Source organism: Candoia aspera, chromosome 10, assembly GCF_035149785.1.
Source record: "Candoia aspera isolate rCanAsp1 chromosome 10, rCanAsp1.hap2, whole genome shotgun sequence".
NCBI classification, from domain to species: Eukaryota; Metazoa; Chordata; class Lepidosauria; order Squamata; family Boidae; genus Candoia; species Candoia aspera.
Window position 1 is genome coordinate 24218368 of NC_086162.1, and position 13752 is coordinate 24232119.

Below are 13752 nucleotides of genomic sequence, written 5' to 3' on the forward strand. Positions count from 1 at the left end.
ATCACACAGGTAATCAACCCAGTTACTTTCAAACTGGAACTGCCCCACAACTTGAGACGGGTCCACCCAGTATTCCACTGTGCACTACTGAAACCAACAAGCACATCCAAATGGCATACGGAAGAACCTCCGCCCCCACCCGTAATGATAGACAACCAACAACATTTTGAAGTACAAGAGATACTGGACTCAAGAAAGCAAAGAGGTAAGCTGCAATACCTCGCTAAATGGAAACATTTCCCACACCCAGAGTGGGTCCAGGCACGACACGTCATGGCTAGACAACTAACAAGACAGTTCCATGAGGCATACCCAGAGAAACCAGCACCATAAAGACATCTTTGGGGGGCAGCATGTCATGACCTCGTTGCAAGGCACAAAGAGCCTCACAACGTAGATCATGATCATCAAGGAATAGAGGAAGAAGATAATCAGAACAGGGATTAAAACAAGCACCCAAAGCACCCACACCCATGGACCCATATGCAGCTGAAAAGAAGGACATCAGATGAACAGAGATAAGCCGCACCTGGTGCCCTGGAGGACATACCAGAATCGAGAGGACAAGAGAAGACACCGGGAAAACGCCCATGCAGCAATCAAGGACCCCATCAAGAGGGATTGGGACAATAGAGGGTGGAGGAGCCCGGGGCCATACAAGAGGGTATAAAATGGGCACCTCCACACTACACCCCCCGTTCCCGTTTTTCGTTCTGTCAGCTACCTTTCCAATAAACCAGAAATCCTTAATACCCATTAAGTGAGTCTGTGCCTTATTGCGAAGCGAGACTGACCCTGACACGATGTGTCTCTGGCAGGATTAGGAGCCAAATTCCCCAACAGCCAGCCCAGCTCTCTGGGGATGATGGGAGTGATAATCCAGCTCATCTGGAGGCCCCAAGTTGGCAAAGGTTGCCCTACAGTTTGGTAGTCCTCTCTAAATCAGTGTTTCTCAGCCTCGGCAACTTTCAGATGGGTGGACTTCATCTCCTAGAATTCCCCAGCCAGCAAGGCTGGCTGGGGAATTCTGGGAGATGAAGTCCACCCATCTGAAAGTTGCCGAGGCTGAGAAACACTGAGCTACTCATTATTAGCAAAAATACCAGCCACAGAGGGAGAGAACCATAACATTGGAATGGCAGCTGTTTAGGGAGGACCCTCCTGTGGATGCAGGCAAAGACGGTGAAAAGAAGGGTCAATTGTGGGACACTCCTCCAGGGGTGTCCAGAGTGGTGGGTGCCCAGAGTGGGGAACAAAGAGACTAAGGGCAGGACCCAGGCCCTGAGGAGGACAAAGAGAGGACACCTTCCTCTCTGAAGGGGAAGAGCAGAAAAGCCGATAAAGAGTTACCATGAAATCCGAAGACTTCAGACTTCGTCTTCTTCGGAAGGTAAGGCTGAAACTCTGCTCTGCAACGAGATGAGAAAGGGGTTTACAGCATTGCCTCCAGCGGTGGGGAGGGAGGTGGGGGGTGCGGAGGTCAGGCAGCCCTGTTCTTTTCCCTAGTGTGGAGAATCCACTTAGATGAGCCAGACAGGTGGGCGCTGGGCGAGCAAGACTGGGCAGCCATACCCTGGGCATCAGCATATCCTGGAGAAGTCACGCCCTGCCGCTGACTGGAGCGGATTCTTCGGGGCACCGGGGGTGGAGGCAGCTGCAGCAGAGAGGAGGAGACAAGAGGCATGCTGGGGGGCTGTGCTATGGCGACCCCAAAGCTGGGGGCTTCTTTGGCTGTGCCCCCTTCAGTCCTAGAGTAGCCCTTGTTTTGCCAGCCCCCAAAACACCCCGAGTTTGACTTGAGCAAGACGAGGGGGACCTGGATTCAGGGATGTAGTGTGGGGAAAAAAGTTGGTGGTCTGGACAATTCCCCCCCCCCCCCCCGCATCATTGCATGGTAATTTCTGTATTCTGGATTAGGACATGAGTAACCTTAGTGAGAAAGTCTGTGACAACAGAACTGCTGGAAGTCCTGGCAAATCCAGCATGCCTCATTTGCATGTGCATTAGCTTGTAAATTGAGTTGTCCCAGAATCCAACTCTGAGGAAGCTGTTTGCTGCCACTCCCACTTCCTCTCTCTCCCTTCCTCCTTCTACCACCCAGGGAGAAGCAAGCATGCTGCTCTGCTCTCCATTCATCAGGGCCACGTGCTCAGGCCTTGATGAAGGATTCGGCCCCTTTCTTCCATACAGCTCTTGGCAGCTGTAGGGCTGAGAGTTTATTCAAACTAAGTATTTAGAAAGGAACTTCATCTTTTCCACCAAGATGGATGTAACAGAAGCAACAATAAAGTTAGTAAGAATTCTTTTACTTATCTTAACCTAATCTGTCTAAGCGTGTGGTTCTTTATCCTTGGGAGGGCTGTGTGTAAGATCAATAACCTGTGTTTCTCTGGCATGCTCATTGAAGCTATTTTTAGGTAATATTCTTTTTCTGTGCCAGCTTCTCAGCTGTGTTATAAGCTCTGCTCCATTTTAGTGGTTCTGGTAGGCCACTAAAATGGGTTCCAGAACACCCCAGTCCCAAGCCTTGAATGAGTTTTAAAGACCAATAGCTTAACTGGGGGCTGCGTTATGGCTATGGGAAGAGAGGAAACCAACTTTCAGTCACGGGCTGTCACTGGAGGACGGAGGAGATTCATGGAAGGATAAGGAGGAAGTCTGGGCACATCCAGACAACTGGTTTAACATGCTTCCCTCCAGCCTACAGGTGGCCCAAAGGTATCCCCATATCACCTGCTCTGTCTCAACAGTGGATCATCCTCCCCTCTCAGCAACAAGGCTGGCAAGTGGTGCTGCCCTGACTGCTTTGAAGTGGGACCAGTCAAGGAAGGCGATCTGAAGGGAGCGGGCATGCCAGTCGAGTCCCATTCGCTGGGGACATGCATGGCCAAGACGTTGCAAATTGTGCCTCTAGCAAAGCTCGTGTCAGGAGAAGATGGAAAACTCTCATTTAACATCAGACCAGAGAAATACAGTTCCTGTACAGGGCCTCAGCTACAGACCAGAGACGAGATGAAGGCTGCATCCTGAGGACACGTCCTGAGAGCACGCTTAGCCCGGCATCTTCAAGAAGCAGTTAGACGTAGGTGTGGATGAGTCCTAAGGGGAGGCCCATCTCTCCTCCTCTCCCCCTTTTCCAGATGCATCTCTTTGCTCTCACCTCTTGTTCCTCTTCGTCTGTCTCACCTCTGCAGCTGGGGAGCTGGTCAGGATTACGCTCCTTCTCCAAGAGGTCAAGGGTCAGGCTCTGTGTGAGCCCTGTCTGGGTAACAAACTGGTGCTGGGAAAAGGAAGGTGAAGATGGTCGGGTTCCAGCCTGGGGACTGAGCCACAAGAGTGCAGGAGGGAGGGGATAATGTGTCTTGGTTATAAATGCCAAAGAGGCTAGCCTCTTCATCCATACAACGTAAACTTAAGTGCAGCTTCACTTTTCAGCAGCGCAAGGAGCGGTTGCTGCGGAGTTCTCACTTATAAGTACAGCTGGAATCTTTCAAAAGACTTTCCATGGGGTGACCGCAGGGTTTAAGAAAAAAGGGGGATGGTTCTCCAACTTAACCAGACATAGAATTTAGGTTTGGGTCCTGAACAGTTGAAGAACCACCCCTCCGGGTAGCTGGTCCTGGGAGACGGTGCTCCCAACCCTGCAGAAAGCATGTCCTGTGTGGAGATGGAAGGAGAGGTGGGCCTACTCACCGTGAGCATCTTGGAGGCACTAGGCCGTTTCTTGGGAGTTTTGGTTAGTGTCACCTTGACAAAGTTGTGGAAGGCAGGGGTCCTGTGGAGGCAACAGCACCCATGAGCGGAAGTGTTTGGAGCCGTAAGATATCTGATGCATCTGCGTAAGTATCCATGATCCTTATTACCTACATCACTCCAGACCAGTGTTTCTCAACCTTGGCCACTTTAAGACAGGTGGACTTCAACTCCCAGAATTCCCCAGCCAGCACAGCTGATGTCTCTCCCTTCTCAAACATTCTTTGAGGGGCCCCAATAGACCTAAAGTAATATTTTCTGATGGATTTGTTGCATGTTCAAATCATAAAAAGTATATTTTATGTTTTTTAATACCTGGCCCCACTGATTTTCCAAAATTGGATATTCCACTTCTTCCTTCCAGACACGGAGCTAATACTTTCATTTCATGTTTTAGTACCTTGTAAAACTGAACTGTAGGCTTCCATTCAAGTGCAGGGTGTCTTAAAAAAACTTAAATTGCAGGCACCTTGGAAACTGCTGAAACATCTGGGCCATATTGCTTAGATAACAGATATTTCAGCTATATATACTGCCAAGCGTATGTTGAAGGCAAATTAAACTCAAAAGACAGTATTGCGAAATCTTTAAAACCACCATGAAAAATAAGATGATTTAAAGTCTTGATCCCATGTTTTATGCTGGTCTATGACCGCAGTAAAGGTTTGATTGCTAACCCCTTCTTTAGCCCAAGCATTCCAAGACAGCATCTTCCCCACTGTTTTCAGATTTGGATCATACAGTCCCACGATGTCAACTTCTCATGGGAATATTTCAAGCCTCCCTCAAACCTTCGGCATCCTGCCCCAACGGGGAAAAATCAGTAAGGATCTTTCACTGCTTCCAAGGCAAGGACCCCTGCAGAGCACTCACCACCGGGCCTTCTCCTTCAGCTTTGGGGGCTGGTAGCCACTCTTGGTCATCAGCACCAGGACCCTGCAAGAGGGCACGGGGAGACATCTCACGGGGTCAGCCGTCAAACAGCCTCTTCCTCACATCACTTCAGGGAAAAGGGTTTTCATCTGCCACCTCCCCCAGGCCACCTCCCTCAGTGACGCAGATTTGCAAATGTCTTATTTTGCATTATTTAATCTCCTAGACAAAGGGAGGGGCCAGGAGCTAGGCTGAATACTCCGATAACATCACCATCTTGTATAAAAGTAGAATAACATTTGGGTTGGCTTAATACATCTTTATGAGAGCCAGTCTGGTGGAGTGGTTAAGGCTCCAGGCTAGAAACAGGAGACGGTGAATTCTAGTCCTGCCTTGGGCACACAGCCAGCTGGCTGACTTCGGGCCAGTCGTTTTCTCTCAGCCCTAGGAAGCTGGCAAGGGTAAACCACTTCTGAAAAAACCTTGCCAAGAAAACGGCAGGGACTTGTCCAGGCAGCCTCAGACATGATTGAACGGATTAAAAAAAAATCTTCATAACCATGAGGGGGTACTCCCGATAGGAGATGATGCCAAGTTGGTGGAGTGATGCCCAAAAGGGCAGGGATAGGATTTCCTATTAGTTTTGTTTCCGGGCTGGGGGGATAGTGAGTCTTTGCCTTTACCTTATGCCAATCTATTTTAGAGCTGAAACCACTTGAATGCTTCCTGCTTAAAATTAGAAACTGCCACTGGCAGGGGGTCACTGAGGTCTCCCATAAGGACTAGAAGTTTTTAATCTTTAACCATCTCCCTCCACACCGTGTTCTCTCTCATAATCACAGGGCACAGGCAACCTGAGTCAAAAATGAGTTTTGATTTCCTTCCACCCTGCTTCAGAGAGGGCAAAGGCTTTTGAAGGAAGTGTCAGAAAAAGATACTGAGGGGGTGGGGCGGGATGAATCACTGCCCCATGCCTGGCTTCTAGTCTCTCTCGCTGGCCTTACCTGTCAGCCCTTTGAGGTAGTCCAGTCCAGAAACCAAAACCATGAGTACTAGCACTACCTTTATGGTAAGGTTACAGGAACAGACCCTTGCAAGTCTGAAAGCACATCTCTTGCCCCTTGCCTTCACTTTCCAGGGAGTTAGGGAGGGTCCCTTCCAAGATGCTTTTTCCATCCCCATTCCTTCTGTGAGCTGAGATGTCCCTTATCCAGTGTTTCTCAACCTTGTCCACTTTAAGACGGGTGGACTTCGACTCCCAGAATTCCCCAGCCAGCTGGCTGGGGAATTCTGGGAGTCGAAGTCCACCCGTCTTAAAGTGGACAAGGTTGAGAAACACTGCCCTGATCTGACCGTTGCCTGGCTGCGGCTGTTCCTCTTCCTGTCTTCTCAAGGATGTTCCCAGAAAAATGTATTTGCCCACCCATCCGACACCCTGGGATGGAAGGGAGCGAACAGGACACCTCACCGCAAAGGATGCGTATCAAACATGGGGGGCTGCAACTCAGCCAACTCAATCGCCGTGATGCCCACCGACCACACGTCACACCGTTCGTTGTATCCCCCTTTCAGCTCCACAGCGGCCACTTCGGGGGCCATCCTGGAATAGAGAGTGGGGGGCTGTGTCTCACATTCAGGCTCACCACGTCAATCCCCTTGGGTTCCATTAGGAGAGTTAATGCTCCCCAGTGAGACACACCGGGGTCTGTTCCAACCTCCTAACCCGGTTTATCAGGACGAAAGCCTACAAACCAGGGCCTACCCTCTTCCTTCCTGGCTCACCAATGCCACTTGCAAATGCTGTTGGGTGAGATTGTCACTGAAAAAGGAAGGGAAGGGGGGGAATCTGCACAAGATGAGACCCTTGGTTAGCGTTAGATATTCTAACCGAGTCAAATTCTGAAACTGGGGCACCTTCCAATCTGCTGCCCTTCTAACTGGCAGTTTGCAGCTCAGATACCCATCAGGCCAAAGAGTGGGTTCTTTTTACCAGTAAGGGGTCCCAATGAAAGACATTCGGCGGGCAAAGGTAGCACTGAGTTGAGCTGAGATTCCAAAATCAGCTGGTGGAAGGAAAGAAGAAGAGAAAAAAGGGAGAGGTTGAAAGGGCAGTTGTAAATCTGCATCATGCTCAAGTCTGGGGAGATAAAGGGTATGGACTTCAATGAAATCCATGGGGGTTCTGGTAGCACCTTTTCCGGTTCATACATTCTATTCAAAGGCATCAGCCGCCCATGAAAGCTAATGCCTTTGAGTGAAATCTGTTAGCCACAAAAGGTGCTACCTGACTGCCCAAGTTTTGCTATCGTAGAGTTAATGTGGATCTCCTCATGCAAGGCCTACAATGAAATCCACAAGTCTGCTAACTCCTGCTGAAATCACACTCACTCATTCTCATTCTCACACACACACACACACACACACAGTCTAAAACAGCAGCTAAGAACTTCACACGTAATACTAAACCAGGATTTTTCACTCTGGTTTGTTGAACAAGCCAGAGTGACCTGCTTCCCACAGAGCCAACCCTAATGGATGGGTTCATACAAAGCCAGAAATCAAGAAACCCACATTCAGGCTTAGTGTAATGCGTGATCAAGGCACTTCCTGTAATTCAACACTCAGACATGGAATCATCTTAACAGCCAGAGGTCCAGGCATGGAGGGAGAGGGGCTACATCATGCCCATGAACCTTCTAGATGTGGTGGCTAAGGGTGCCTGGCCCAGGTCGGCTTCCAGGCCGGTGGGGACAATGTTCAGATATGGAACATACCCAGCTTTACTTCCCCCTGGTCGTTGAGAAGGATGTTGGCTCCCTACAATGTGAAGAACACAAAAAGGAAGAGAGGGGTGGCTGAGTGAAGTGGGCTGTAACCGGTGTGTGGAGGGTAACAGCCTCCCTCACCCATCTGGACAATATTCCCCACTCCCCGGCTTTGAGATTCCCTTCTGTTTGGAGTTCCAACCTCTCCCATGCAGACTCTGCCTGCTAACCCCCAGGGTATGGGGACCTAGCTGTGGTTTAGAGAAAAACACTCTGAACATGCCCAGAGATGCCCTTTTCATTGCTAGAGCTTCCCCCTCCAAAAGTCTGGGCTGAATTTCAGCCGTGTCCTGTTAGGCTCATGACTGAGCAGTTTTCTACTCTTCAAACATTTTCCACCCAGATTTTCGATTCCTTCTCAGACCTCTTATTGTTTCTTGGAGCTGTTTCCTTTTGAAGTGACACTCTTTGGACTGTTACACGATCTCCTGATCCCCTCAACACATCACAAACTTCTCCCCTAAATCCAGACTTAGTTCACTCGATGCCCTTGTGATGTCCTCAACTTCCATCATCCCAGCCAGGAGGACCTCAGGGTGGGAATAACCGGCTGAATGTCTACCAACCAGCTCCGGTTTATGAGGACAGATGGTCGACAATCCTCTCCGTTAATTTCACTTTCAAGAGGGAAGTGGAAGCTTCCAGTGTTTTGACAAATCAACAGCCTAATGTTAACTGATCAACATTTGCAATAATTACGAAAACCATCTGATGATTGGGGGGCAAATCCAAAAAGGCTCAGGTCCCTTGCAAGACTCTTCAGGTTTTTAATATTCCAGAGGTACCATGTATAACCTGCCAGAATCTTGTCTACAAATTGCTCTGCAAAAGGGTTGTTTTTCTACCCCATTTGTAGGGTGCTTACGTTATGACTACAAGCTGGCAAAAGATGCTACACGGGTACTTAATTTCGTTTTCCGTTACACATCTTCTGATCGCTCTGCACCCACCCCCCCTTTGCCGCCCTGACAGTAACCTGCATCCTATTCATATGATTGTCACAGAATGTTCTACTTATTATATTATATTATATTATATTATATTATATTATATTAGTAATACTAATAACACTTATTTAAAAATGCAGAAGCAAGGTTCAGGACAGCACTTGTATATGGCACTAGCTTAACTCCGCAGCCTTGCTGAATCCATGGTCTCCAGCCCGACACTGTGAGTTGGCAGAAGGTCTGCCTGTATCTACTGGTAGATTTGCAGAAGGTCCCTACAAATTTCAGCTTCACCAAGGATCTGTTAAAAATAGCAGCAGCACTAGGATCACTTCCTTTCCCTGCCCTAAATTACGTTTCTGAAGGAAGCCGGAGAGAGGCTGTCACGTAAGAGAAGGATAAGCCTCGTGAGTCTTACCTTTATGTCTCGGTGGATCTTGCCTTGGCTGTGAAGATAAGACAAACCCTAGAAGGACGGGGGGAAAATAGAGCTCACATCCTAAAAACAGGTCTGCAAACAGCGCCTGTTCAGTTACCTTTGAAATACGGTTGATAGAATAACATTTAACATACTTTTGTTGGCTTTTATTTATCAAATACAACAGAACAAAACTTTTTGAAAATGAAAGAAAGAAGTAAGAAAAGGGGGGAAAACAAAAGCAGCACAACAACGATGACACACATAAGGGCTTCTCACCCACCTCCTTTCCCCAACCAGGCATCTGCCAGGTGTTATGAACCCCACAGCCCATCGGCCACAGCTAGCAATCCATGCTAACTGCAAATGATGGGAGCTGTAGTCCTGCCTTTGAGCCATGCCACTGGCATCGCTTTAAAACGGACTTCCACCAAGGCCTTGTGTCACGTGGGAAAACGTAGGCTGTTCACACAACACACAAACCCATGCTCTTGCTCCATTGGGGCTTAGCATGAGGCCCACGCCCAGCCAACCGCCTTTTGCTCAATGCCCCCTCTGTGGCTTTCATGACCCAGATAAGCAGCCTCAGCATTTGAAAATAAGACCCCTGGGTGTGATCTTTTAAACATCTCAGCTATTTTATTTCATTAGTGCCCCAACCTGGACATAAAGATAAAGCATGAGCTCTCAAAGCAGTAGCCACTATTTAAATGTTTGTAAAACACATTTTGAGGACCGCCCGACTCCTGGGGCAGCTTATCAATTAAAAAGGGAAGAAGCATCATGAAGAAAGATAATAGTCACCCAGAAGGAGCAATAAAAACCCTCTTTCCTATGAAAAACCCAACCAAAAGGGGCCCGAAGCCAGGGGTAGAGGAACAGCCAGGTTTTCAATGCTTGTTTAATGATGGGCAATTCCAAACTACAGCAACCTGGACAGTCAGCACAGCTGGGAGTGAGCACTGTGCCTATTTATACTCATTCAGGCCCTAACCTGATTGGAGGAAGACGTTTCTCTAAATGCCGATTGGTCCTTGTGGAAACCAATGGAAAGAGAGTCCTTGGATGGGCTGCTTGCTATCGGCCAGCGGCTGTGGCCATTAGGGGGTAAATAGGCCGAGCACAGTACCGTCTGCTCCATCGGGGCCAGGAGGTGGGCAGTGGAAGGAGGTCACTGGGATTATAAAAGCAGCTGAGGCTGTAAGTCTTGCGTGGAGCAGCTCTGTGGACTCAAGTGAGAACTTTCTAAAAGCAGAACAGTAATCACAGGCTATAACAGCCCGTAGACTAAGATGGCGCAAGGGCTGGACTTCATAGAAGATTTTAGCCTGGAAGCTAATCCTGCAAGAGGTAGGAGATTGTGCCCATTATTTAAATATGTGGGTTGGAGGCTGATGATGGTTTCTCAGCCTTGGCGACTTGAAGATGGGTGGACTTCCGGAATTCCCCAGCCAGCATGGCTGGCTGGGGAATTCTGGGAGTTGAAGTCCACACATCTTCAAGTTGCTAAGGTTGAGAAGCACTGCCTTAGTCTCTTGCTAGCTGACCGGGAGTCAGGGATTTCAGAGGGTGTCACCCAGTTCTGTGTCAGAGCTAGGATGAAATGTAAACAAGTCCTCCAAGCGAGGTGATGCTGAGCCTTACCTATCGTGCATGCAGGATATTCCAGCTTCAGGATAAACTTAACACCTCCACCCTCAGGCCCTCTCGAGTGGAATGAAAGAACTGGCTTGGCATGAGGCAATTCCACACATTCCTACTTACCTGCAAGGTTTCTCGGCATATGTAGGCAATCTGTAGCTCAGACAGGGGCCCTGTGACTGAAAGGCAACAAGGACACAGTGAATACCATTTTTCATCCTGCAAGATGTCCTCCTTTCCTCAACACCACTGCTGATATTTTGAAAGATCTGGAAAAATCCAGGATTAAGTTGCCCGGGAAATTGAGGAATTGCAGTTCCAAAACAGGCTGGCTCAGGCGCTTTGCATGTAAGGAAGATGCATTGGTCTACCTTAGCCTCTGAAATGATTTTTTGGGATCTGTTTAAACAGCTTTGCTTCTTATTGATATAGGTCTAGATGGCTGTGCATTGCCCTGGTGACCTTTAGCAAAACAATACCTGTGGAGCCCTTGATGTCCTCTGAGCTTTGTTGTTTTCTTGCAGACGTTTCATTGCCAGGCTAGGCAACATCTTCAATGCGAGCAGACAGGGGGGGTTGCAAACTAAAGATGTTCGCGCTGAAGATGTTGCCTGGTCTGGCAATGAAACGTCTGCAAGAAAACAACAAGGCTCAGAGAGCACCAGGGACTCCTCAGTTCAACCCTGAGCTACAAATATTCTCTTTGATTGGTAAAACAATACCTGCATGTCTAAGTAATTACAGAAATACAAATGTCTGACAAGGCTGCCCCTTGAAATATACTTTCCCCCTTCTTGCCTCTTTTTCTTCCAGCACCACTCTGTTCTTTTCCATTTATATTTATATAATATGTTTTTGAATACAGTAACATTCAAAGAGGAAAGGAAAAAAGAAGGAAAAGAAAAAAATGTTAAAAAGGGGGGGGGAAAAAGTGGTGCTGGCTCTGTCCTTTTCCTGATCTCCACCGATCAAACCCCACTTGTGCTTTGTCGCTTCATCCTGCTCACATCACCCCAACCATCAAGGGAAGTTAAAAAAAAGCCTGCCTAAATTGGCTAAGTCCCTAGGGGTCCTGTATATGCCTTGGAAAAAAGCAACCCCCCCCCCTCTGCACTTTTGCTGGGATGCTCAGGGGCAGCATTCCAGGGGACCTTTGATCTCCACCGACCCTCCCCCCCCTGGAGAGGTGCAACTGCAGAGGGGAGGAAGTGAAGAAGTGACAAGAAGCATTAAGAATGAAAACGAGAAAGCAGTGTTGTGGTCAGCTTTTCACCATTAGAAATGCGCTTGTGATGCTTCTCTGCCTACACTCAGAAACCAGAAGTGGGGGAGACCCAGGCTTTAGTGCCCCACAGCAACAAAGACACTCAGGGAGGCCTTTGTCTAAACTCTCCTCCCCCCTTTGTTCCAGGCAACAAGCCGCTCTTCCGGCCTCTTCGCCCTGCTGTGGACATAACTTTCTGAAAACAGAAGCCCTCCTGTTTCCTTTGGCCATAAAGGATAGAATCAGGACAGACAAAAGGAAGTATTTGTTTACCCAACACATAATCAAACTTTGGGATTGCCACCCCGAGATGCAGTGCTGGCAACCAGCTTGTCTGGCTTTAAAAAAAAAAGAGGGTTTGACCAATTCATGGAAGTCCCGGGGATCGACGGCTCTTGGCCTTGATGGCCATGGAGCTGCCTCTGAAGGCCATCTGCTGGGAGATGTGTGGTTTGGTTGGCTACTTCACAAACAGGCTCCAGACTAGATGGGCCAGAGGTCCTGTCCAGAAGGTCCTCTTCTTCTTTCATAAGTTAACCCCATCTCCAGAGAGCTTGATGTTGGAGCTGGGATGACTTTGGTATCAGGTGGGGTTGTTCTCTTGTCTCCGATGGACCAGGACATTCATGAAATCTTGAAGCCTCAGCTGCAAGTGGGTCACACTGGTGGCAACAATGCCATGGAGTTTGGGGTTTTGTTTGGCAAAGAAGAGGTCAAACACAGCCAGCCAACAGACTTCTCAGAAGACCTGAAGATTGGGGAATTGTTTTGGGGCGCTCTCCGATGTTAAGCACACACCTCAACTTGCAACTAGACCATTCAAAAAGCAGAGAGTGATCTGGGCCAGGACATCTCCCCTTGATCCAGTGCTAGGTTTTTAAGTGCGTTCTTACAGGGAGGTTTTCTTACTGATTGGACTTAAGAGTATATTATTTGCACCATACCACGCAATTCATAATTCCTTCCAGCCAGTTAACAATTCTTCTTTTAGGCTTGTGTGAAAGTAGCCAAACTTTGTGAAACTGCAGAAGAGTGGGTGTGTTTGTCAAAGGAATGGGGGTGCGTCACCTGATGATTCCCCGTCTTCTATGGTCTTCTGCTCTCCTTGAAAGCCGTAAAAGGCAGCTCTGTGGTGCAAAACAACATAAGCAGGCTGGAAAGGGGGAAGTGCTTAGCTTAACCTAAGCAAGATGAAGAATGTGGGGTCTCTTCCTCTGAAACAGGTGCTGCTGACATGCTAGAGAAAGCCATCAACCGCACTTGGTTTCACTTCTGTTGCAAAAAATGACTGCCTAATTATTTGATTCTGCACCTTCCCCAAGGAGCGCATGAACTTGGGACCCAAAATGACATGGTGGGGGGAGGGGAAGGTCTGTGAATCCTTCCCTCCTCTCTTAACAACTGTACTTAAATTTAAATTAAAACACTCTGGGAGACCAGAACAAAGGAAAGTTCCACATCTCTCAACTGGAAAGGTCCCTATACTGTATCCTGGTTATACCCGTCCTTTCTTGAGCAGGTGCCTTCCAGCGGACAAAGATGGCCATCACCCACAACATCTGGAAGGAGGAGGGAGGCTGGTCTCCTCTGACTGGTAATGGCTCTCCAAGACTTCGAGGGGGTGGCTATCCAGTGCTTGGAGACACTGGGCATTGACCCTTCTGTGTGCAAAGCAGTAGATGCTCTTCTCACAGACCCAATATTATTGATGTTGTGAGAACAAACTAGGAAGTGCTCGATTCCCTCTGCCTGGGGTGGGGGAGCAGGAAGACTTGGATCGCCATCATCCCAATCCTGGCCTCAGCCCTCTGTCGAATGGCAAGCTTCTTAAAAAATCTGAGTCAAACAGGCCTAAACATTTTAACGTGCATTTTAACATGTGTTTCTCCCAGGGGATGTGTTCTTTTGCAGCATCCCCAGTGTATGCCCTTTTTGCAAATCCTTTTTCCCCTTTGTAATGTCGTTCTGTATATTATTTCCCCAACTTGTTCTGTTTTGAAAGTTGGCTTCTGCTTGCTAAGTGCCCTTGCA

The 13752-nt window shown here is 48.3% G+C and overlaps 1 protein-coding gene across 1 annotated transcript in view; it reads right to left on the reverse strand.

Annotated features, from left to right (window-relative positions):
- The window catches only part of MAP4K1 (mitogen-activated protein kinase kinase kinase kinase 1), a 37471-nt gene that overhangs the window by 16979 nt on the left and 6740 nt on the right, over positions 1 to 13752 (reverse strand). The window contains exons 5-14 of the mRNA XM_063312620.1: positions 10581 to 10636; positions 8817 to 8864; positions 7401 to 7443; positions 6617 to 6689; positions 6095 to 6226; positions 4627 to 4689; positions 3694 to 3775; positions 3161 to 3280; positions 1573 to 1654; positions 1306 to 1409 (exon numbers count right to left, since the gene is read on the reverse strand). Of these exons, the coding sequence (XP_063168690.1) occupies positions 1306 to 1409; positions 1573 to 1654; positions 3161 to 3280; positions 3694 to 3775; positions 4627 to 4689; positions 6095 to 6226; positions 6617 to 6689; positions 7401 to 7443; positions 8817 to 8864; positions 10581 to 10636 (803 nt within the window). The remainder of the gene's footprint in view (positions 1 to 1305; positions 1410 to 1572; positions 1655 to 3160; positions 3281 to 3693; positions 3776 to 4626; positions 4690 to 6094; positions 6227 to 6616; positions 6690 to 7400; positions 7444 to 8816; positions 8865 to 10580; positions 10637 to 13752) is intronic.